The sequence below is a fragment of the Ylistrum balloti genome, unplaced genomic scaffold (assembly GCF_031769215.1).
Source record: "Ylistrum balloti isolate Yb309-2 unplaced genomic scaffold, AGI_CSIRO_Ybal_v1 Utg370208, whole genome shotgun sequence".
NCBI lineage: Eukaryota > Metazoa > Mollusca > Bivalvia > Pectinida > Pectinidae > Ylistrum > Ylistrum balloti.
This window is the reverse complement of record NW_026782179.1, coordinates 1,415,237-1,442,388: the sequence shown is the minus strand read 5'-3', so window position 1 is coordinate 1,442,388 and position 27,152 is coordinate 1,415,237. Positions and strand designations below refer to the sequence as shown.

General features: G+C 34.5%; 1 protein-coding gene across 1 annotated transcript in view; it reads left to right on the top strand.

The window, feature by feature from the left end:
- Nucleotides 1-27,152, top strand: part of LOC132551668 (BAI1-associated protein 3-like) — a 102,194-nt gene that overhangs the window by 60,968 nt on the left and 14,074 nt on the right. Inside the window, exons 4-13 of the mRNA XM_060215848.1 lie at nt 9,041-9,208; nt 9,573-9,639; nt 15,345-15,594; nt 16,951-16,995; nt 21,913-22,081; nt 23,381-23,584; nt 23,783-23,886; nt 24,548-24,665; nt 25,616-25,740; nt 26,618-26,708. Coding sequence (XP_060071831.1) covers nt 9,041-9,208; nt 9,573-9,639; nt 15,345-15,594; nt 16,951-16,995; nt 21,913-22,081; nt 23,381-23,584; nt 23,783-23,886; nt 24,548-24,665; nt 25,616-25,740; nt 26,618-26,708 — 1,341 coding nt within the window. The remainder of the gene's footprint in view (nt 1-9,040; nt 9,209-9,572; nt 9,640-15,344; nt 15,595-16,950; nt 16,996-21,912; nt 22,082-23,380; nt 23,585-23,782; nt 23,887-24,547; nt 24,666-25,615; nt 25,741-26,617; nt 26,709-27,152) is intronic.

Below are 27,152 nucleotides of genomic sequence, written 5' to 3'. Positions count from 1 at the left end.
AATAATTAAAACATTTAAATACTCTGGTTTCAGATATCATTTCTTCTGAAAAACACTATGACATGAAACATGTTGCTTCGTAAAAGATTCATTGTAGTGTCGCAATACTTGCATATGTGTATCTGTTCCTGTCACAAAGCCGTCACGTGACCTTGTCTGGTCGTAGACCGCTTACCGATGATCCGCTCAAGAACTGTTGACAAAGGCAATTTCGAGGATAATTCTAAGCTGGCGGATATTATTTGATACAAGATATAAAAATGACCTTTCTCATTGTCTATACACAAATTCCAGACACCAATGATATACACTTTCAAAGATTTTATTTTAGTACCATACAACTGTCGTCAGAGTGCATAGGTTTGATTAATAGCGTGAATTGAAGGTGTTACAAGAAAACTGATCGTTGCGTGACCAAGCAATTTTGTTTCAGGAAACTCCTCAGAATTATTTTGCCAATACAACGACCTCTAAATAGCCATCAACACATCAATGCTTTAGTTTAAAGAATCTTCCCAAACAAAAGGACTTTTCCTTAACTTAAAATTGCCAATAGGAAAGCAATACATTAAGTTAAAGAGAGGTCCTTAGATTTAAGCTTTGCTCTTCTATGTGAGTTACAATTTCCATAAATCAATGAAGATTCATGGAATGGGACAAAGTCATACAAGGGCGAGTGAAACAATATCAAAACACACAGAGGCGACTGATAAGGCAATCTAGATATAAATGGGTCTCTTTTTCATTTTAAAGACCATTTCGAAGAGTAAAAGTTTTGCTTTATTGCACTTCCCACATAACTACACCCATAACATTTGGCCTATAATTTCCTTCTTCTTTCTATTACAAATGTGCCATAAATACGGTATCCATGATAGTTTGCTCACTTAACGCTGAACACTTGACGAAGTTCCTATCTCTTTTCCCGATTTTTTCTCTCGCATATCTCTCCAATTACCGCATTGCTTCTATCATGAACCACTGAGGGGATACAAGTTTTAACACTTTATTGTGTTGACACACAAATTGCCCTTGGGTGACCCAATAATTCGCTATCATATTGTCGCCATAGGATTTCAAATTTCATGGTGGACGAACAAAAACTCAAATATACGGATGGGAATGAAGCACGGGGAAGTGAATACTTCTGTGTGAATCACCAAGAGACTACTTCCACATCAAACCACCTCACAGATTACTTCGAGTTATATCTTAGTTCCAGCATTTTTCGTGCACTACCTCAAGGGAGAAACAAGACATAAAAAAAGCATTATAAAATACCACCTCCACCGGTTTCTTTGATTGTATTAGCGGGTTCTGACAATTCTATAAGGTTTACTAGTACTTTGCCCCAAACCTATATACATAAAATCAAGTTCTGGAACAAGTTTTGTTAACTTTCCCTAACGTTAGTATTATATAACCATTATAATTATTTTCCGAATTTCTTACCAAAACAATGCTTAATTATGTCTTGAATCCAAAATTGTGAAAAATTACAATTTTTATCTTGGACTCACTTTTAGGAAAAATGAAAAATGAAAAGAAAATCAAATTCATACTCAGCATTTTCTCTTGCCTTGTACTCTTCGGCATCAAAATTAAAATTACACTTTTCTCGAAAATGCACTGAACGAGTAAACAAAGATTGTAACATTGATTCGATTTGTTGTATAAGATCGGAAATAAAATCGACACTTGTTTACACAACCTAATTAATCATACATTCACTCCGATTATCTCCTTTGTTTATATCACCCTACCGATCAGTTAATTTCTCCACAACATTCAATATGAGATAATTTGGCGTTTAAATGGTATTTTGTGTTTGGAGTGATAACGCGACTTTTTTATTTGTCGAGGAAAACATTCCGCTATATCGTTCTACACGCTTGCAATTACAGACATTTTAAAAAAGAAAATTTCAACATGGCATTAAATTATGGGACAATAGACTTCAACATAAATGATTGATTCGCTTCCCATTAAATGGAATTTTGAATAATTTAATTTATCAATTCTGCATACGGTTGACTTTGTATTTCACATGGGACAATAGATGTTTATGGAAAATTTATGCATTTTTGTGAAATGTTCAAATGCCAAAGTATCAAGCAATTGAAGACATGCAATATTTAATAGTGATAAAAGTTGATCTTTAGATTGCAGATGGACGTGAAGTGGTCAGAGATGAAAAAGGAAGAACATCATCCTATGTAAGAAATAACCAATAACTTTCTCCCACACAGTATGAAGTTGATACCATCTCGCATTCATCAATATATTTATCACGTCGCCATTTTTATGGTTGTGTTTGAAATTTTGCGACGTGATCTTACCGTGATATGATTACGTTACAGCTGATCTAAATAGATCGAGGCAGATTGATCTTTTCCCTCAGAAGAACCAGAGAGTCACAAGTGACTAGGTCAGACTAAACATCAATTAGACTTATAGGAGGCAGACAAATAACTCTCTATTCCCTCCAAAAAATACTTTACATTAAAAAAAAGATCGTGAGGTTGAGCTTTCTATTGTAAAGTCACACAGGAGAAATATAGTCAATTTGTCAATAGCAGGGTCGTGAGGTAGTCACTTAACACTAACATGGTTAGGTAGGCGTTAATATTCGTCGCATGGGCGTTATAAGGGCAGCTTGTTGCACACGTGATATTAGCATAAGGCTTGTTCAAGAAAGTGATTTGAGTATTAGGTAGGATTCAAAGAGACAAGACTGTATGTTGGGGATGGTCGCGGATAGCAATTGATTTGACAATGGACCTTGGTGATTATGATTTAGCAAATGTCTTCATGAGATCTGCATAACCATCGTGTTCTGAAGTAGCTTAGTTTCTGTGAGAATGGAATAAAAATTCGTGCAGTATTGACCTCACAAGAACTGACCATCATGACCACAACTGATATGTTGGAAATGGTCATTGATGCTACTATTGTCACTGATTGTTGTTTTATGGAATGTTTTTAAAGTTATGTTATAAACTGTTGTCAGCTTGTCTGCCATGTTTCTGGTAATGTGATATTTTTCTAGGAATCTAAATAGAGAATATATATGCTTTTAGTGTTAGTGTAGCCTGCTCAAAAGTGCATGCTCTTTTCAACACCCTTGTGAAAGTACGTTAATGCATTGTTCAAAAGACACACAAGTGAATAGTACCTTTCAATACAAATTTAGAGTTAGATACAACGCGGGAAAATATAGGGGACACTTGTCCAACCACGTGCGTTTTCCCTGGGTACTCCGGTTTCCTTCAAGAGAAAGACGCTTCGCGTGTCTCCTTCCGGGTCAACATGAATTAGTCATATAAGTTGGAAAAACTTGTTTCTCTGTTGTTGTACAATACAAAAAAAGTTAATGTAAAGAATTTAGTGCTACAACACGACCAGATTCTTATTGTAGATAGCTATGGTGGTTAAGATTTGAGGAAGAATACCGCTGTATTGTTATTAGAATACGAAGTTAATCCACAGGAAGGCACTGCAACAGTGTATGCTGAAGTCATCCAGAATGTACATATATTTCACCTCTCAAACATAACGCTGTCTTGAAAGGGACAAATTTGATCGAGAAATAATAAGCATGCTATTGACCACTGGTCATTACCATTTAACTGATGTCTTTATAAGCATACTGTTTCGCTTGCTCGTTGACCATCGATCGGTCAAGCTCGCAGGCATACCTATCATCACGCTGCCATCACATTCACCATGTTATCAAATGGTCAGGACATTAAGTTCTACTATAATTTGACCGTTCGTGATAGAGTCTTACAGGGTCATTTAAAGACGTAACCATTTCTTTAATGGTCAGTTATGTCCGAAGTATGCTCCAAAGTTAATGTGTTTTATTGAACGTCGGTATCATTCATCATTACTCGGTTTTCCGAAATGGATGTCAAACCGTTTAGGGGCTATTTTATTTTGCAACGAATAAAAGTGATCGGTAATATATAAGTTGATTAGATTAAAAGAAAACTCACCCTTTTGATAACGTTTATCGATGGTATATTGTGCATAATTTGTAATGCTAGAACATCGTGAAAGAGAGAATACTTATAAAACCGCAGACAACCACTGGCATGAACCTTTGAAGAATTTTTTAATGAAATAATTTCTGGAATATCCAAGTATGTTGCTTGGTAATAGATGAATAGGTCAAGGGCATATCCAGGATGCTGTCTTGGTCTTGCTAAACCTTCCTCTTTCTATTTAAAGACAATTGATACCTCTAGTGGGTGATGAAATCTGCTTTTTCTGAATTGGGTCAATACGCTGCTAAGGTCATACAAAATAGACTCTTAAAATAACTTTGTATAACGACAAAAGTTTGTTGTCGAAGTAACATAGATAATTTCTACTGAATATCTTTTGTTTCATTAGTGATGTCTATAACTATTCATTTGGGTTACCTGGTGGTACAGTTGTAACACACTTATCTTTCACTTAAGCGACTGGGGTTCGATTCCACGACTGGACGTGGATAGGTATGGGGTCACCTGCCGACCACGTGGGTTTCCCCTTGTACTCTAGTTTCCTCCCACAATAACACCTAAGACTCCTCTTATGCTTTCATCCGGGCCATCAAGAGTGGTTAATGTAAGCTGACAACTAGTTTCTGTGAAATAGTAAACCCTATTATAGGAGTTTTAGTTACCATCGCAGCATATTGTTTGTACTTGTCTATAATGTTTTCTATACATAAAGCGAAGAGAGATATAATATAGATGTGAATATTACATTAGGTGCTATTCCCTACAACAATATTTTTTTTAAAGAAACGAGTAACTGTAATAAAAATGAATTTATCGATTTGAATAGCAATAAATCAACGTTCATCTCATCACATGTTATATGAAATCGTCATTGTTTTAGAATAATTAATATCATGATAAAATTCGTAAAATGTTATGTTTGTCCATCTACTAAAGTGTACTTTATGTATGATCTTTGAAAATACACAAACGCATGTTAGTACTACAAGCTGATATTTCAGGTTTAAGAGAATTCCACAATTCCAAATTCTGTGAATGTGATTTCATGGATTCGAACAATGATCCAAAGTCACATTGTATTAACAGTTTTATCTTGTTTCAAATAATTCCTTTAATGATCTTGTTTAATGTTTCTTTGGAATTTAAAAAAAAATGCTTTCAAGGGTTATAGGTAATATGCGCTGAAATGAATACATAAAGATGTGGAAAGATCAAAACTTATTTTAATGTCGTTTTCAATGTTTGATTTATTATATATTTTTCTATATATGTATGTTGCTGTGTGGACCGCAGAAAATAAGATATACCGATGATATTAACTATAAGAATGGTGATGTAGTACATGGACACCATTGAAGCGTTTTGAAAACCCTATCAGTGTCCAGTGTGTATGTAATATAAGCGGTGATTACACTGGACATCTGTGTCGGAGAGGGAATGATAGTGAACTGGGCCGAGAGTGGAATGACCTCGTGATAGAAATGAAAGGATTGACAAAATACACTGATTTATGGATCGATTGCAGGATTACACTAAGTACAGTCAGTTCAAACAAGTAATGCCACAGCGGTAACACATGAATGGTGCTACAACCGAAGGCAATGTACATCTATATTCTTATTTGAAAGGCTGTACAATGACCAAAGTAAATTTGTGATTTATTTTCGAACGTCCGTTTCTCCCCCTCACACTACTTTCGCTCCGTCCCTATATATGATCTCAGAAATTGCATTGACCTTCCATCCGAACAATGAACCGAATTGATCTCTCGTCTTTCCAACCAGATTACACAGATTCCTTACAAGTGATGGTAAACCTAATTGACAGAAATTGTATTTCTATGTAAAATGATATCCAATTTACATCACTGTTTTACCGACGATAGGGATTTTGTTTTGCACAGTTCCAATTATCACTTTAATGTGTGTTGTTTTAGCGATGAATAATAAAATAAAAACTATTTACAACCTGAATCATATTCTTATTGGAAAAACATGTCCCTTAAATATTCAATATCGCTATAATTCCTTTAGTGCTTTGCTGCACTATGCCCTGTCGCAATTTCTCAGCAATGAAGACAATGTTCAATGACATTTGATGCAATCATGAGAAAACAAATGATATGTTTAGCTCTCTTTTTCAGCGAAATCAGTCTTCCGTGTCGTGAAGCGCCCATGTTCTAATATTGACATCTGTGTCCGTTATCCATCGTCTGTTATGTTATGTTTTAGACCAAGTACTGAATTAGTTTAGTACATCTAGTATTATTTGTTATATGTTGCCTGTATTTGGTAAAATTATTTCTATAGTGTTCAAGATCAGTTTGTAGAATTGAAGATTGTCACCGTGTGAAGAAAATAGAAAATTTCATATGTTTTGGGACATTTAAGGACATTGGGTACATGTATCATTTGAGACATAAGCACTAGATACAAGGGTTTTCATTGACCATCATCCATTTTTGTCTCCTCGCTGATGTCATTCGTTCTCTAAAGGAAGATAAGGAAGAAAGCTTTTTGTCCTTTAGCCGTCTATCTGCTTTTCGTGATGTCCCACACGCACATAAAACTTATACATTATGCATGGCCGGAGTTATATAAAGCTTAGCTCGACGTGGCACCAATTTTATGAAATAATTATGACTTGCATATGAGACAAGTTCGTTGTAAAAAGCCTAGTAACCTCAATTATTGGCAGGAACAAAATAGCTAGAGGGGAAATGGTTATTATGTGTTTTTTTTTACGGCCAAGGCTGGAAAATCATAATTTTAATTGTCAACGATTTCTGCGAGAAACTAGGTTGCCGCTTTTATACCTTGTATCATATTGGTTTTATTAGGAAGGACTTGAATATAAATCGTTCACCACATAACACACTAACAGCGAAATTTTAATGTAGTTGATACTACAAGCAGTTTACACGGGGATATCACAAATCACACGGTCTTGTACTTTTCTGAAACCCTCATAAGAATTTGTTGGATTTCAAATTTATAGTCATTGGCACAAACGCAAATTAAACGGATCGGTTAATGATGAAGAATAGGAGAATGATTTTATTGGATTAGAAGAAAAGCTTAAAAAAGACTGCAGGAATTTCATGGAATATTACTTTTTTACCTTATCCTCTTATCCTTCCGAATCGGAGATATGTTTTAACGTTATGCTCTCTGAAGGGGTACTTCGCTCAAAAATAAATTCCAGTTCCCGTTCGAGCATTACCAAATATGGTATATTTACAATAGCTTATTGACAAACTCTTTAAATGCCTACGCTTCCTTGCATTTGAATAATATTTACATATGGCATGGTTGTTACTGCAGAGTGAAGGTGATGTCAAATGCACTATGTTTTGGAGTACAATAGTTACTGTGGAGATTTTAATTATCCCTTCTATAATTAATCGGCAATGGTTATTTGAGAAAATAAAGTGGGTTGCAAAAGTGCTTTGCGTTCTGGTGACTTCTTAATCCAATTACAAAATTGAATATATTTGATAGTAGTAAACTACAAACTGCAAAGATTTGCTGCTTCAAGTTTCATAATATTGAAGGAGACGACGTATTAAGGTTTATTTTATATCTTAGTTGTATAACTCCCTATTATTGTAATAATAATATCGATTTACGTCTCAGAACGGTGTTTTCTAGTAACTTTTGGAATTCGTCTATTTTATGCGGTCGCTAATGATGCGAAGTTAAATAATCGTATCAAATGCTTTCTATGTGTATATCGGCTTTTTTCTAATTAGATTTGCAAGTGATTCTTACCATAAATGGTAGATGGTAGAATACCAAGTAAACACAGCCTATTCAAAATCAGCTTGTAGCCACGCGTAACGTTGAAGCATCCGACACCAAAGAACGCTATCAAGTTTCCTGAAATTCTTGAACCTCGGTTTAATTTATTTTGACTTTTTTCTTTTTGGTTTCCCTTTGAAAATAGTGATAAAAAGAAAAAAATTAATGGTTTTCCGTTACAGATATATATTTCTCTCATATAAAATATCAAGCAAAATAAAGATGTTTTGTCGTAAAATTTACAACGTTTATGGTATTAAATGAAAAAAAACCCCATTAAATATTATCTTTTTATTTCTTAGAGCCAATTATAATTACACTTCATAACGAGTTTTCCCTCGACAAAGTTTCCATACAATCGGTGAGGTGTTACCTAAAACACAGTTTTATGACAATCCTTCCATGTGTACGGTTTACAATGTTTCTATATCAATGTTTGTGTTTTAGCTCCCTTCATTCATAGTTTTTATTTTTTCTAATATTGTGTAATGATAACACTGATTCTTTCCGATTTCATCCAATACTAGATCTAAGATTTGGACATCTTCAGTTGACTCCTAGGCTTCAAACGTTAGGCCCTTAACATCATTGATGAGCCCAAGATAGACGAAACAGGTGTACGATGCAGTTTTATTTATTGTTTGACTTAACACTATTTTATCTAAATTTGTATTAAAAAGGTGCTATTCACTTGTGAGTCTTTTGTACAATCTTAAAATGTCCCAATGTCAATCTCCTTGATGAGCTTAGAACCGTATTTCTCACCGACACCTACATGAATTCTTGGCGTGTACGTGAAATTGAACTTGTTTGAAATCCCTAAGTCTTGCTTTATTAATCGTTGCCATAACCTGCATGCCACGTAATTCATTCGAATAGTGGCAATGTTCAAAATATACACATGTACTTGACGTTTTTCTGAATACACAAAGATGACTCATTCTATTGAATTATGGGGAAAGAGCGCCTTCCCCTACAGACTTTGACATTTCTTTCGATCGCTTTGGACTTTCCTTAGTCCTCTCCTAGGTTTGACATTAAGGCTCTTAGCATCGCTGACGAGTCCTAGAAGGACGGGACAGGAATATGATACAGCTTAATTTATTGTTTTGGCTCTGCTGTATCTTATCTAAATTTGCATCAAATTGTATTATCCATTTGTTTGTCTGTTGAACAATCTTTACTGTCGTTCCCTCGCCGTATATTATTTTCGACCTTTTATCATTTCAGTTCGAGCTCCTATACATCGAGGTCCTGTATACCATCAAACACAAGATCGGAACAACAGCAGGAGGACACTCCCCTTTTATACAAGACTTGTATCAGTATGCACAGGAAGCGTTTGGCATCAGTCCAGAGGACCACGCCCATCTTCTGGCTAGGGCTACAGAGGAAAAGGTAACAATTTGTGGTCATACATAAATTGATTTCTGGACAGGAATATCCATAAGTTCATGGTACCTTTAATTTCATTAAAAGTATTTTTATTGAATTCTAGATTTTCTTATATGTTGTAGGTTATCAGTTTCCATGTATTATTGAGTTCAGTGTTTTTGCAAAATGTGTGCCCAACTTCTGTTTTCCTGAGATAATTAGATCCGACCAATTATTACACTACAATAGGTTTGTCTTCAATTGACTTGGATCGTTTTTAGTAGTAGTAATTGATTAAAGTTTATAAACAAATCACTTATGAACTCATGAAAAGAACACTGGTAAATATATTCAAAGATTCATTTTATGTTATATATTCCTGTTTTAGCCTCCTATTGTCATCGTCAACATAACAGTTATCAAAGCCAAAGACTTAGAAGCAAAAGATGCGGATGGTAAGCGTACATTAAACTTTTTTTAAAATTAATTAGTATGAGTGAAGGTTCTAAATTATACGTCTTGCAAGTCATTATAACTAGATCATTCATCTTCAGTTTCAGGTAGATAAATCTATAAAGGATGTGTGGGTCTAGCCTACATTCCAAAGATTGTTTAATTCACCAATAACCAAATCAGTATTAACCATTAACCAAATCAGTAACGAACAATTGACCATTTCAGTAGCTCAAACCAGTACATGAAGTAAAAACATAAAGAATAATTTGTGTTGTAGTAATTATCAATAGTCAGGAAAACCAGTCTTCCATGATGCTTACCCCTAAAACCCATTTTCTAAAACGGAATAACCGAAATCTAATTACGGCTTACTATTATTGAAGACACCATATCAATAAATGTAGGAAAACAAATCTATGTGTGCGAAAACGACCTTTCTTGCAGACGGTATGACGATAAACTTGATTTCACACGTCATAACTTAAGACAGAATAATAGAAATTCTTATAACACAACAAGTTGAAGATTAGAGTGTGACGTTTCGATGACTACACGGTCACCTTCATGAGACAAATGGCCAGTATAGAGCGTACTATTGCAGACGTACATATTGTAAGAGATGGTAAGGAACCGACCAACATGTTCGGCTGTAATATAAACATATATACATTAAGGACAATACCTATGGTCGTAACTAACTAGAAGAAAATGTTCTAAATAACTGAAGACAATATGACAATAAACTCACTCCCACACATTATATCCGAAGATAACATGACAATTACTTGCCTCCAAACATTATATCTGAAGATAGCATGGTAATTACTTGCCTCCACACAATATATCTGAAGATAGCATGACAATAAACTTGCCTCCAAACATTATATCTGAAGATTGCATGGCAATTACTTGCCTCCACACAATATATTTGAAGATAGCATGACAATTACTTGCCTCCAAACATTATATCTGAAGATAGCATGACTACAAACTCGCTTCCAAACATTATATCTGAAGATAGTATGACAATTAATTGCCTCCACACATTATATCTGAAGATAGCATGACAGTAAACTTGCTTCCAAACATTATATCTGAAGTCAGTTTGAAAATAAACTCGCTTTTAAACATTATATCTGAAGATAGTATGATAATTAACTTGCTTATACACATGATTGCTGAAGCAACATATTTGCCTGTATTAAAATACGACATAACAGTAAGCTTACTGTAACACAGTATATTAGACAATGAGCGTTCTTCAACACGGTATAGTTAAATATGACAATACAATGATCGTACTCTAACCCATTCTAGTTAAGACTTGACCACGTGATTACTCTCACACATCATTTATACTCAACAAACTCAGAAATATGATGCCTTGAATTTATTGCTATTCTAAACAATGTAATAGCGAGCATGACAGGAGCCGACTGCGATGCGGCCACTTAATGCTAACTCGCGCGAATAAAAAAAGAAATGAAATTTTTCACACATACTATAAGTCACGATTTATTCAAACAAGGAGTGGCTCCTTAAACTTTAGGTTAAATGCATATTGTCGATGTAAATAGCGCTATAGCATGATGAGGCAGGCCTTCTAGTGCATAATACAGGATATTTTGATTTTCGTAGACTTTGTGTTCTTAAAATCCAACAAATAACGGTAAATTAAGTGTCAAATTTTTTCGGCGGTAACGAACCTTTTACAGAGGAAGTAATCATCCCATTTAACACCATAGAATGGCCACAGATTCTTTCATATTGGAACTAATTTGAAAGCGTCCTGAATGTCTGTTTTACAGAGCCAACTACCTTTGCCAAGTTTTAAAGATGTCTAAAGCATGATCGATTGTTACATAGGACAAGGAAAACTCGGCCTTTCCAGATCATTGAGGCTAGGATGCGTTTCGTTGACGTGTGGCGTAGATAGATCCACTTTCTTACCTGAGTATTTTTCTTCTGCTATACCAATAGAGTTTATCCTATGATTTCGCAATAACACATCTTTAAATGTTCTTGTAGTATCTGGTCGTTTCACTGCTGACCATAGGTTTTTGCATTCGTAAAGTATAGAGCTCGAAGCCCCGTTTTGAATCCTTATTTGAAACTTTGCACTAGGTAATCTACCAATTGTCTATTGCGATGAATTTTCTGCTCTACATTGCACGGGAGTCAAAGGCAGAATTATTTGCTTAGTCCCGTCTCCAGTGAGTTTTATTTTATTTTTGTAAAAGACTTTGTTCGATATGTTCTCCTTTGCATAGTAAACCCAGATGAAGATGTTTTAAAAAATTGTTTCTTGTACAGCCGTGAGCTGTGTTGAAATTGTTACAGATTTCTTTGCCATTGTGTTGCACTTTTGCCCTACCTGGCACAACAGTAGCACGGCTGTTGCTGGTCTCTGATGCGTTGTGAAGATGTGAGCACGCAATGTCCGCTCTAGGGCAGACACTCTTTTGGTGCTGGTTGCTGTCACACACAGAACATGTACTGGCTTTATGATAAGAGAAAATTCCACAGAACAAAGTGTTATTTCTGACTGACCAATCCACTTTAACATTTTATATTCAAGATAAGCTGCTGCTTGTGCCTAATTCATTTTACGGTATTCATAAAACCATTTACCATTGTATCGACTTGCCAAGTCAATGATATCCCTTTCATACGCTTCTAGCTCTTCTCTGTGTTGTGGATGAACCTGGCACATAACGTGACACATAACTGCACAACCGTCACTCAGACGTCAGGTACTAGAGAGCAAAGATGTAAATTAGCCGCCTTGCTCAACCATGCACAGTTTTGATGAAAGGCAAGATTTGGCTGAATAACGAAATTTCGTCCGACAATACTGGTGTTGCGCTACGGGCCACGAGAATAGTATAAAGCCCACATCTCCATTAACAGATTTTGGTACGATTCGTTGTTTGATTTTTTTCAGAATATTTTATTGTACGGATCGTATGTACAAAAGGAATTGGGCAACAGGCAAAGCCTATATTAGCCCTCTCGTTGTTTGATAGCCTTGTCGTGCTATTACTATCGTACTAAGAATTCGTACTACCGTAAATAGTCTTATGCATGGTCTTGAACTCGGAAGGTGACACATCCGATGTCGACGCGTGCACAGTTGTGCCACGCCGCCAACTGGCATTAGATAAAGATATCGACGTCGAATTCGGGTCCAGGTTGTCTCGTACTCTCAACACATCCTTGATAGTATGGTATACTTGCTCCACGGAGCCGCAGTGCTGATTTAAATAAATGACAGGCCCTATTTACGTTTGAATATCAAATAATAGGCGGTCTAATTACACAAATTGTAGTTCGTCCTTTAGGACTGAAGGTCCTTGGGAATAGGTTTCTAGCCCGGAAAGTCACTGTATATTTATTGTGATATATGCCGGGATGTCTAGACATACTAACTTTAGTATGAACTTGTAACCATGGAAAGAACCTGAAGACCATGACATGGATAGAGAATCCTGTGTATGTACAAAGAAGATAAATCTTAATTAATAAAGACAAGAAATAAGCTTACTTTATCACACTATAGTTAAGGCATGACAGTAAGGTTACTTTAACATATTTTGATTAGTACATGACCATAAGCTTACTCGAAACATCATAGTTACGGTACGACCATAAGTTTACTGTAACACATCATAGACACGACCCTCAGCTTACTCTAACATATAACAGTTAAGACAAGACCATAAGTTAGTAAACTAACTAAGTTAAGACATGACTATGAGCTTACACTAAGAAATATAAGTATATGACCATCAATTTATTTTAACACATTACAGTTAAAGACAACATGAAAATACGCTGACCCCCAAACATTATTTTTTGAAAAGATGATAAAATTCTTAATCCCACACAAGAAACTGGAGGAAGACAGTAGAATTAGCTTACTCCAAATGACGAGGGCATACACTGAAATTGAAGACGACACAACAATGACTTTCTCTCAAAAATCATTGTTAGTGTAAACAACATTTTACTCAATAGTCACCAATATCACATAAACCTACATTACTTTTGCGATTGGAATGCAAGATTGGAACTAGTATTAATTTCCTTAACCACTCTTTTAGCTGGTATAATAATAAGTCAACACTTTTACTAAGATGACACGAGGATAAGCTCACTCCCACATGCTTTTAAAAAAGGTCAAACAGTATATTGGAGTTACCCTGTATATTGAATTCCCAATGAAATTGAAATGATTTTGTTTCTTAATCACTGTGTGAATGTAGCACTTTAAAACAATGACATTACAAGATATTTCACAGGCGCAGTGGTGATATTATTATATCATTTGTCACAAGTGTAGTTCGTCATAAGTGTTTTATAAATCTCATCATGGCAATTCACAAACGCAGAAACATTACACCTAAAATTTAAAATGTATTTAATTGAATTCTGTAAAAGAGCTGCGGGCTTTAAGATTTCATTTAAACATTTTCAAAACTATTCACAGTAAACAGCTGTATGTGTCCTTGGGATTAGATTCATTTCAATCAGTATATTGTAGCACCTGCTCACATGCTTCAAGCATAACCATTTAATGGAATGTTCACAGGCTCTTCTTCTTTTCTGTTGTTAACCTATCTAAAATTCAATCAATTTGAAGCATTTGACATTTCCGAGTGGGTCACACTGAAGATGTTCCCAAGTACACACCATTTCCGTTCCCGGTTCCAGATCTGCATTATTTTACTTCCCTTACCGCTGGACCGTTTGGCTAATTGCTTCTGTGAAATGTTTTCTCTCCTAAACCATTCCTTTCATTTTTACTGATGCAGGTATTGTCGCTGATGACTTACACGTCTCCGACATCTTTTGAATGTGATCAATGACGGTAGTTGAAGAATTTGTCAACTGCATCTTGTATCTGTAATATGCTATCATCAAAGGCATAAACACCCTGTTCATTTTGGATGCGATTGTTGTCGATATACCGAGAGAGTAAATCATAGGATTACAAGAGGATACGGGTATTTTTTATTCCTCCCTCTACAAATCGACTTATATACATTTAGAGGAACAATAGTTTATGAGCTATTTTTAATCTGCAGGAGGATTTACTGATGTATATCAATAAATGTATTGAAAAACAAATATAGACTCTAAATATTTGACGTCAAACAAGTTTTACTGCTGATTTAGAAATGAGTAATTACATCGTCATTGTGTAAATATCACATTAGTATACAGTAAAATAACTTATGATCAAATAACAGGATGTGTGTAAGGAATCGTGTCCATAACACATGAAAGCATTAATGCATTTTCTCTAGCGACTCAAAGAGATACAGATCATCTGTGATATTTCATTGTATGATCATATGGGGCGACTCATATTGAGCAGGATTTATTTGTAGCAGGATAGACACAGATAAACCAGATTTCATTTTCATATCAATCATATAAACATCAAATTAGATACTCTGTATGACTTTTGCACTATTTCGATATTTCATTTTATATATAAAATTGTTTAATACATCATACGCTTTATCTTCATGCCCTAATGAAGCTGAAGTGAGCTACATTAGTCGATGAGAAAAGCTAGATATTTCTATTAGTAAAACATGGACAGAAAATATAACGTTATAAACGTTTGATAGAAAAGTTACTTGTATTTTACCACTAGAGTACAAAAATATCAATCACACATATTCTTTCTTTTTAGGATTCAGTGACCCCTATTGCATGTTGGGAATTTGGCCCGGACGGCTGGCAGATGGAGATGTTTTCTCAGACGAGGACGAACAAGCAAAAGCTAAGGAAAAGAAAGGAAGCATTAGCAGAAAGCTGTCGATGCCTGGAAGTAAAAAGAAACGAGATAAATCGGCTCGTGATGTCATTCCAGCAAAATATATTCGGAGCACTAATGTTGTCCAGAACTCTCTACACCCCGTGTGGAATGAAAGGTTCCGGTTGTAAGTAAATTTATGAAGTGTTACAACAGATTTAAAGAAAGACTGAGTTTGTTAGTTTGCCAGTTGGTTTCGTTGTTCCCTTACCTTGTTTTCATTTGAAAACATGACATTACTTACTTGAATTGACCAAGGTTTGCGTAGCGAGTGTCATCGATGACGCAGATGGCGCATACTCTTCCGGAACATTTGCTCTTATTCTCCCTGTACTTTTTCATGACTCTCCAAGTAAATATTTCTTTTGTTCATAGTTTACCCAGTTTTATTGAATCTGAGTTTAAAATATGATAATGATGACGTGTTTGCATTTTTTTTATTACTACATATTGAAATCAAAGGGTAAAATCTGATTTTCAAATTGTATATTAAAAAAGCAACCATAATGACTCTTGAATGAAACAAAATAATGCAAAAACACAATTTTCAATATACGTATCGCTATTTATGCAATAACGGCACGAGCAGAACAAATTCGATTTAACCAGGCTAAAAGGTTTCTACCTGCATTTCTTAACGGTCTAAGATGTGATGCTTATGTGTGAAAAAGGTGAAAATCGCCATTTATACTGATGACTTTCGTATGTGGTGTTAGTGCCTTTTGAGAAATAAATGTCATTGTTCTACTTTAAAAATTAATTCACATTAATTCCCTGAAGAAAATGGAACATAATTAGAAATATCTAATTACCGTATTTAACTAACTCTTGAATCTCCAGAGATAACTGATAACAATGAGTATACGTAATTAAACAAAGGTCGTTAGAGTAAGGAAAGATTCCTATACATCTTTGTCAAGGTTATAGTTTGTCACTAATAGGCTAAACACAAGCGAAGAGCTGCTATATTTACGTGTCAATAAAATATTGTCTGAGCTTGAATGGTCTCTTAAGTAGATGATACATTTCTGGTCAATGTGATGGGTCATTTGCTACAACAGACGATCTGTTGCTAACATGCTATGGTCTTCAACACTCGATTTTGACATGTCCTTAATGGTAATAGAAAAACTTTTTTTTCCATATCGACACATAGAGATTTTCCTTTAACACTTTCCTATAGGCAGAGAGAAATTCAAATATGTCTTTAAATACGTGATCATAATTAGGTAGAAAATTTCTTGTCAGCAAGTCTTCTTTCGTGCCCTAGCAAATAAATACGCATATATGTTCTAATCGAGTATATTAATCGCCTTGGTTTACAAGGATACCAAAAAAATCATTAATACATATCATTGTATCAACGGAGGAAGTTCATATAAAATAGCAAAACAGTACACGCAAATATTTCCTTTAAAGAAGTTAGTTTATCATATCTCTGTAGTTTTTATGTAATTTTTTTATTTATCTATATATTTTGCAGTGACTTGGAAGATGTTCATTCGGATCGACTTCATCTGGATATCTGGTGAGTAGAAACGAAAATGTTTAAAATCATAATCTCAATGACATGATCAAAGTTGATAAGTCTGTTAGCATAATATAAGTTAAACCATCGTAACGCGATGAAAATGCTTAATGAATTGGGTTTTTCTCATTAATACAAGCAATGCAAAGACAACTCCAAAATATATAATGTTTTTAATATGAGAAAGATGTATAAAACATTATTCTGAATATACCACGTCAACACAAGAGGGAGAATATATCACATGGTCATAACACATAGCTGAATATACCATAGTGTCACCTAACACACTGAATATCACAAAAAACACTAGGATGAATATACTACTGCTTCAGCACACAAAGCTGAATAGATAAAGTATTAAATATATATTCATTTTCATATAAAAAAGTGGGAATTTGAAGAGAGCGACAAAATAAACCTAACGCCCCACACCTGATGACAAGAAGAACCGCCACGGGTTGGAGCCGTTGATAGACAGCAGCAGTAGCACATTAACAAAAGAAAATTTCAAGGCGTAATTAATTTAACGCCTAGGACGCCTACTCAAAAAGGAATTAGAAAATAAATTGAAACCATTTTTCAGAAGATTATGCCGTGTTTTCATCTTGTACAGGTGCCGCTACATTTATTATATCTTGAATTCGTTATATATAAGTAAAGTTTTGTGTACATGAAATGAAATATAAACAGATAGGCAGAAACACATTTCCTCTGGGGCTTGGGACTTTTTTCTAGAATAGAGCTGAAGACGGACATTTTTACAGCATGATCGAAGCTACGTTACATCATTTCAATGAAGATCGAGCTTAGGAAAAATCTTTTCTAATGCGATTATGTATCTTTAAGCATTACACAATATATTGGAGTATTGCACACATGTCCATTGACAAAAACTTGAGCAATGAGATGAAATAGAAAACAATTTCGTTTGAAATGGTTATAATGAAAGTATGGTGTACGTAGTAATCCAGAAGCTCGCTACAGATCGATTCATACAAGTTCCGAAGGAAATTTAAATGTCATTAACAACTAGTAAGCTAATTTTCTAAGAGGTTGATATTAATTACAGAGACGAGTATAAGGTACGATAAAAATGACTTATTTACCTTTGATGTGAATAGTTTGCAACGGCTGTACTGTCTAATAATCTTAAACCTATTAACAGTAGTTGATATTAATCGTATTTAATGATAGATTAAATGTAAACTTTACCTTAATAGTTGACAATAACTGATTTAAATATGAGATACATGTAAATAGTTGTCGTAAACAGCATTTAATGATAAATCTAATATGAACTTGATATAAATTAACATATACTGCATTCAACGATAGATTGAATGAGTACTTCATATACATAGTTGCAGTTAACAGCATTCAGCGATAGAATGGTTAATCCTATCATTGATAAATGACAACCGAATTTACTTATATTGATTACCACCATGATTTTCTTATTTGGTCTCAGTCCGAGACATTGCTTCTCAGCCTTACTCCTTACGTAATGGAATTAGTTAATAATTATCTTATCGACTTGAAAATGAATTTGAATGTGATAGTGGCAAGTGATGTTGGAATAATTATTTATATTTTTACATACTTCGTGTTTTAATAAGATCAATAGAAGATACGGAGGAGTTTTGGTCATTGTTTCTGGCCCGTTCTTCAGTCGTGTTCCTGATGACGCTGATTCTGTACCTTGGATCACCAACAGAAATACTGTGTGTTAGATATAGTCTCTAGATAAGGATTAGTTATAAAACGAAGCCTGTAATGTTGCAATGACACATGTTGCAGTAGAACTAATTACACGTTTTTTTATCAGCCAACGAAGCTGTCTCATCAGAGGTTGTTCATTAGACTTAAGCCTGACCAAGTTTACCTGTACTTGTAATGCTAGATCCTAGGGGAGATGTCACTTAAAACAAATAGGCTTCGTTAGTTACTCATTGCAAGACTTTCAGATAAATTCTTAAAATGTCAATTATTGCATATTTTGAAACATCAGAAAATATTGAATGGCCAGTGTTAGGTTTTAATGACTACACTGTCTGCCAACATCAGACAAATGATCAATGTATTTGCACTTAGGTAAGCTCTGATAGAAAAGGATTGGTCTATCAGAAACCTTGTCGATATCAATTGTTCAAAACTTTACATGATCTTTTTAATGAAAATGCGTTCACAGTTTCCATTTAAAAGACATATAATTAAAAAGTTTGATTTATAAAAAAACTTATTATCTAAACAAATGAACAATATATACATAAAAAACAATCATACAAAAGCCATAAGACACAGACTAAAAGTGAAATAAAGCAAAATATAAGAAACATCTTGTAACATAATGGATAACATCTTATTATTTGATGCAATTGTAAAAGAAAGTATTAGAATAAAGCATATCTGTCTAAAGATAGAAGATATATTCAATAGAGGAAACAGAAACTTACCTGACGGTTTTATTAAATAGTTCGAGGACGTGAAGATGCATCTTTAACGTATAAAGTGTTTATTTAAAGCTGAGGTCGTGTCTAGGAATGGCAACAACCACGTCGTTACAAAAGCGATGTGAGTGATATATGACAACCATGATTATCACAGGTGGCTCGTGTTTTCCCTGTGATGGTGTTGACGAAACACGTCTGTTATACCGCACATGTAGCACACTTTCTCCCCATAGGGACCGCGTGGAAGGCGTTTAAATGTGTTAGGAGAATGAATCATCAGTTCTATAATCAAATAATTGCTATGATTTGATGCCGGTAGTTACAATGAAAAAATACGTATAATCCGTCTTAAGATTTTTAAGGTATTATGTTTCCTTGCACTAAATAAATATCTCTCGGGGTTTATATAATAAATTTAGTTAAAATATATTCTGATTTTGAGAGCCGAAAATGTCTTATTTAACAATCTCTAGATGGTTGTCAGCAACTCTAGGGTTTTCTTCTTAAATGCGGGAACCGGTGCAATGAATACACTCACTTTTCCCTGGTGACAACTATTAAACTTTCAATAAGAACGGCATGATAATAAAATATTTAAAGGTAATCTAACTTATTTTTGAAGGAGATGCGCTTTCTTACTTTAATTAAGAATACAGCTAGTTCTCCAAAGGGACATTTTTATGTCACGAAAATCTTAGGAATGATGTCGTCTTTTACTCTTGCGGTAATTCGACTTTATTTTTCTTTTTTTTTCTAATTATTTTCGTCGAAATTGATAAAAAAAACTAAAAAAACATTAACGTTTATACGTTAATTACTAAGGAAAGCTGAAATTCAATTTTGTGAACGACAAGGGAAACCCAGGAGGTAATATATTGTAAGATTACTAGTTGATAGTCTCCTGAGGCGCCAGGCAAATGTCACAAGGGAACAAAACGAACACAGGGCGGACATTTATAGACTAGTGGTCCTCCACTCTCTAATGATGATGACTTTGTGGCGATTGAAGTCGTCGCGGCGCTTGAAAACACAACCAGCGAGAGTGATCGGTACATAGCTTCTGTGTTTTCTTATCGTCATGGCCTTGAGGATATCCAACACTTACGTCACACCCTTGGTTGAATCGATCACTGTAAAAGAAGAGTAGGACCATGATATTGGAAGCAATATTAGCTTAAGGACCTTTCATTGACTGTAGTATTCTTCATTTGTTTATATATTAAAGATAATTTTCATTGCATCCATGTTATGATGTTGTCCAAATTTTAAACATTTGAGAACTATGCATTCATCAAAACATACCGGTTTAGCAAGGATAAGATTATCAATTTTCGGAAATGACTGTGGCAATTCGACATCATTGTTATTTTGTATCTAACATAAATCTTTTCGGACTTATTCGTATTAAAGGTGATGGGGCCTATATTGGAAGTTATGACCCTGGAGGTCTACTTGACAAGGGCTCTGGAGACATTCTAATTAGACTGTCTGATTGTTTTTATACGTAAATATGTGTTGATCAGACAGTCTTCCGATTAGCAAGACAAATTTTAGAAGAATTTGTAACCATATTGCTTCTCACCTGTATCACTAGGATAAATTATTCCTTCTTTAATTTTATTTTTTTTGTTTTTTATTATCCTAATCACAAAACAGGTAAATTGGAAAAAGCAATTGGTAACAATGTGACAATATATATAAAACGGACGGAGACATCGAAAGTACATTTACTCCTCCTAGTCGATACATTACTCTATAGTGATTCAATAAAATCACCGCAGTGTAATTTACTTACCAGCATTTAATTGGTTAATCTACAATTCTAGAATTTACCTACTGATACGCAGCCACCCTAAGAGAAGTTTCGGGGCCTCTGCTTGCGTATTGAAGCCAATTTTGAACTGGTTCCTTATAATCTATTGCAAGGCAATTTCTTCAGGATATAATTTATTATCAAATGAAACATGTTTTGATCATATCATTATACGAATTTCATTTTTAATACTATCACAACATTAAGTTCTACGTCTAATAGAAATAATATATTGAATTATATTTTTAATTAACCTTCTCATCTTCAGTTCTACTAGTTCACCCCTTTTTTCTAAACCAACAATGCATGACCTAGTATCACTGACACGTTCTAAAAAAACAAGACAAGTGTGCGATGGAGTTTGTTTCGTTCTTTCCAGCAGATTGTCATGACAATCTGACAATCTGATAGTAATTAGTTATGACGTCAAATTGATAAAAGAGAACCCTTTAGTCAAACAGAATGTCCGTTGAACAATCTATGTTATTATATAACAATAACATAAATAATTTACAATAAGAGTTTTTCCTATTTTCCAACCAGCATTCTCTTCATACTGGTGATTTTTTCCTAAGCCTGTTTATTTCCATATTATAACAAATATCCATTTATTCATGTAACGTTCTATTTTGGAAAATTTGCATTCCTCAGGGACCATGACGACGAATTTTCTGTGATTGAAGCAGCCAAGAAACTAAATGAAGTGAAAGGTTTCTCAGGGTTGGGTCGGTACTTCAAGCAAGTGGCTCAGTCAGCGAGGACGACTAAGAGCAGTGGAAGCGTCGACGATTTTTTGGGTTGTGTAACAATTCCCCTTCAAGTAAGTGTAGTGTTGTTGTGTGTGTCATTACGTCATCATTCTACTGTTCGGTAGTAGGATGGGGAAAGTTAGCAAGGACACAAGTAAATAAACAAACCAAACAAACAAAGCTAATAGTAATGCCTAGATCCGTTTAAACATTACCATTATCACGGGTTTGCCACGTCAATCCATACGGGCTAATTATATCGCTTTAGTTTTTCCTTGTGTTTCGCCTTATAGAACTGAAAAAGAGAGGTAAACGGAATGTTATGATTTTATTTGGAAACTTACTTTATCTAAGCCACGTGATCAGGTCAATATCATTCATTACACGTGTTTATATTTCCTTATTATTCACTACACCTGTCCATAGTTCCGTATAGTTCAATACACATGTTCAAAGTACCGTATAGTTGATACACCTGTCCATAGTTCCTTATAATTCAGTACACCTGTTCATAGTTCCTTATAATTCAATACACCTGTCCATAGTTCCGTATAGTTCAATACACATGTTCATAGTTCATTATAGTTAATACACCTGTCCATAGTTCCTTATAATTCAGTACAACTGTTCACAGTTCCTTATAGTTCAATACACCTGTTCATTGTTCCTTATGATTCACTACACGTTTGTATACTTCCAAATCATTCACTACACGTGATTATATTTCCTTATCATTCATTTCACCTGTTTATGCATCCTTTTCATTCATTGCACGTGTTTACACATCCTTTTTAATTCGTTACATGTGTTTATACATGCTTATAATGCAACATGTTTTTGATACATACATCCTTATAATTCACTACACGTTTTTACTTTCAAATCATTCACTACACGTGTTTGCACTTCTTATCATTCACAACACGTGTTCAAAGGTTCATATCACTCACTACACGTGTTCCTAATTCATCCCTAACACGTTTTTATAATTCCTTCCGGTGATTGCAAGGCCTGAAAATGATCATATATATTTATAACGACTGAAATATTGGCTCTTTAATCCATACTATTTTGTTATGATTTGGTTTCTGAACGTGTCTGCATGAATTGCGCATGTCCCTTTTTACTTTTCAAATCATATGAAAAATATCAAATACTTTAGAAAGATTTGTTGTCCTGAATGTCTTTCCTTACCCTCGCTTTATAGTAGGTGAGTTTACAATAACCTATATATTAAGTAGTCTTCATGTGGAAAAACATTTGAGTTTTAAAGATAAAGAAAATATCACATTTTTGTATTACATCAATAATTCTGACGCTTCAAAATTTGAATTGATTCTATTTTAGGTTTGACAATGATTAATTTTCAGGATATCCCTTCCATAGGACAGGAGAGGTGGTTCCCTCTGGAGGGTCGAACTGCTCGGTCAAACATACAGGGCGAGATAAAACTCAAGCTAAGTCTTGCCACGCGAGAGGACCGTGGAATTCCAGAGGACGATAACTGGACAGATGTTCGACAACATGAAGATCTTATGTCTGTGTTTGTGCAACACGAAGTCAGAAAAATGGACGTACGTTATTCTGACCCCCCCACCCCCACCCCCCCCCCCAGAAAAAAAAAAAAAAAAAAAAAACAAAAAAAAAAACAAAAAACAAAAAACAAAAAATAAATAATAAAATCAAACAAAATGTAACTGATGTAAGTTTAACTTTTTTGACTTAAAATGAATGGTCAATATATCTTTTTTTATTCTCATTGTATTATTCAGGATTCTCCATCAAAATGGAGAGGAGAACTGCCGAAAGCGGCAATGACAATTCTCCATCAGCATGCAATTCAGGGTGACGTCACAGATGCTCAGCAGGCAATGTGGTATGTACTGAAGTGCCGCGCCACGCATGCACGTCCTTACTGAAGTTAACCTTACCACTATTCACATCATCGAAAATCGTAATATGTAATTTGGTATGGTTCGATATATAATTTAAATAACAAAATAAACACGTTATTTGGATAGATCAAAATTGTTGTCTGATATTTAATGTTGGCTTTTATTTACTGCATATTATTACATTTAGAATTTAAGAAGTGTACAATTGTCTGCATTTATGTCTATTATTTATCCGCGACCTAAAATCAGGCGTAAAGTGACTAGCTAACAAAAGCGTAATCCAAACTCAAGATACACTCTAATGATAGGCACGATGTCCATGTACACGTCATCCACCAGAAAGAAGAATAAAAACATAAGATTAAGCGAATATATTGCTTTATCGACGTCCACCACATCAATCAATACGTTATCACACATTCTAAAATGATAATGAAATTGCTTAACTTTTACAAGGTCTATAAGAAACTGTGAACATAAGAGAAACAAGAACTCACCTACACGTTTAGCTCAATATTGTTCAAACAGAATTTGAATAAAACTAGAAAAATCGTAATTTAATTAGCACTTTTGGCTTGGAGATGTAAGCATAACTTTAAAAAAAATCATGCAATGTTTAATATTGTATTTTACGGTTTATAGTAAATGGATAGCTTATAGTCGGAAACACATGGAACATCATTTCGACTACAGAATTCTTCTAAAGCTGCTTGGAGAACTCGATCGGTTATGGACACCAGATTCATTTTCCCGAGAAGAGGTTTGTTCACTAGCTCTATCATTAGATGATGTCGTGATCTCACGTGGGTTTTGTTGAAACCGATATCAAAAGACCAATAATTCCATGTTCTAAAATCCTTTAGGTTTACATTATAATTATGATAAATTACAGGAGAATATATTTTCAGAATGACTGTCAGGAGACAGTAGCTGTCATACATCAATCTGATGTGTTTTATATTTTCAATATGTTATTAGATTTCTTTTGACTTGTCAAGTTAAATTCATTGACGTAATGATGACATGGTGAGTCTTGTTTATGTTTTCTGTGGCTCTTAAGACTAGACAATCTTGTTAGTACGCCCACCACTAATTGGGGTCGTCATCTGTCCTTCCAATATGTTGAAGAATATATTTCCCTCGTGCCTGTCAGGTTAGACAAGCAGCCTAAATCTAGCCACCACTAATTCGGTTGGCTTTCCTTGCAGACAGTTTTTTATGAACATATTTCCCTTGCGTTCTGTGAAAAAGTCCGTTGATTGGCCTCCCGCATACTTGTTTCCTTTTCCATGTCATTTAAGATAAGCCTGGATGATTAAGCCACTTCTAATCCCGTGTTCTTACCTTGAAGACTGTCTTTAGGAAAATAGGAAAAAATTGACTTGCTCTATCTAAAAATGTCAGGTTAACTCGTCATAAACAGCAATATTTGCGGACCTCAACTAGATTAGTAAATAATTAAAAAGCATCGTCTCCAATTTCCTCCTAATATTCATTAAATGCATTAAATAACTCACTTGGAAACGTAATTATGAGGAAGAGAATCATCTATTGTATTATATCAATGTAGCGTGTTTCTATTATCTTGTTGTCCTGCCAAATGGAAGTAACATTTCTGTTAAGATATGATAATGAAAACATAATCTGTATTTTATCATGCTTGATTAGGATTACCAAACACCTTAATGATTATAACGTTAAATCTTACAGGAAGAATGTCTTGCTGAGTCCTTCAAACAATTCAATCAATACTGCCTTAGTCTGCTCAGTAAACAACGAGAGGTGTTCCCGACGACCAGCAAACAAAGCATTTGTCGCCTCGAAGCCATGATGCAGTGAGTGAATATCAGTTGTAAATCATATCAATTAAGATGGAATACCAAAAGGAAACACATTATTTAGAACTTTATAGAGTCGCTTGATTCTTGTTTATATTAAGTGTTCTGAGGTAAATGTCATATCTAGTGTTAAAAGCTTTGGATAAATGGAGATAACATTTGATGAAAAATATGTATAACAACTGCAGTAAAAGCCGTTTAGGCCCTCATTTCCTTTAATGTCTTCACAAGGTCCATTCCGCTTTCTCATGAAACGCATTTAAGAGATTTATCTATGAGTGGCATATAATAGATCCTGTTACAAATGCGACTGAATGTGGTATGTAAGGATCAGTCTGTTATCTCAATCATATCCAGTTATGTTCTTGTCAAACGTTTTATTACTGTATACAGATATTTAATATTCAGCAAGTAACAGTAAAATTGTTCCCGGGTTTCCAAATGTTCACTGTTCACTATGTCTTTAGGGGCGTGTAAGGAAACGCATACTTTTATAAACAGGGATATCTCAGACACAGTTTTATTGGCTACATAGCATCTTTGAAGTAAAATTGAAGACAATGTCCAGTTTAGAGATAAATGTTTTTCTCAATTTTCAATTTCAACAAAACGTTTCCATCAAAGCGGCATATCTCCTGACGTGTTGACTCTATAGACACGGATCTTCACTATTTTAAAGTTCTGAATATTGATATAAAAGAGGAGATAATACATGTATATGTATGATCAATATCTCGTAATTATCGAAATATTCACAAAAATATCTGCCTTATATAATAACATATACATTTGTAGCTTAATAGCACACGACAAACACGCAGGAGGTAACTGGTGGAGTGTGTAACAATATGACTAATCCTTTTTGTGATGACAGGTGCCTGGCAAATGTGTACAGCATAGATGTATTCAGACGAGTTTGTCCGTTCGAAAAAGAACTTCATCCAGAGGTCAAGGTCGCAATAAAGGTACTATTAAAACTGAATTGTCCTTGACAGATTAAATTGATTCTAATTGACGTCTTACTAAAATCCTGTGTTATTTCAATATCATCTTATTTTTCAAAAACTATGATTGGTGCAATTCCAATCGTGTATTTTCACTATTCCATTAATTGTGACATTTTTGATACACGATGTTCCAAATGATGCCGCATACAAACTATTTAACAAGTTAAGTTTATGAGGAAAACAATAATTGATATGTTCTGGAGGATACTGTAAAAGCACTTGAAGGGAACCACATATATTCGCATATATTCGAATTTACGCGAAATATTCCCTGCAGTAGTCAAGTTTGCAAATTAGCTAATCTTGAAACTGTACAACATCCAAAATCGTTTGTGCTTTTGCAAGATATTGACTTTCAAGTAAAGTTTCAAATTATTTATTTATTTTTCGCTGTTTTCATTT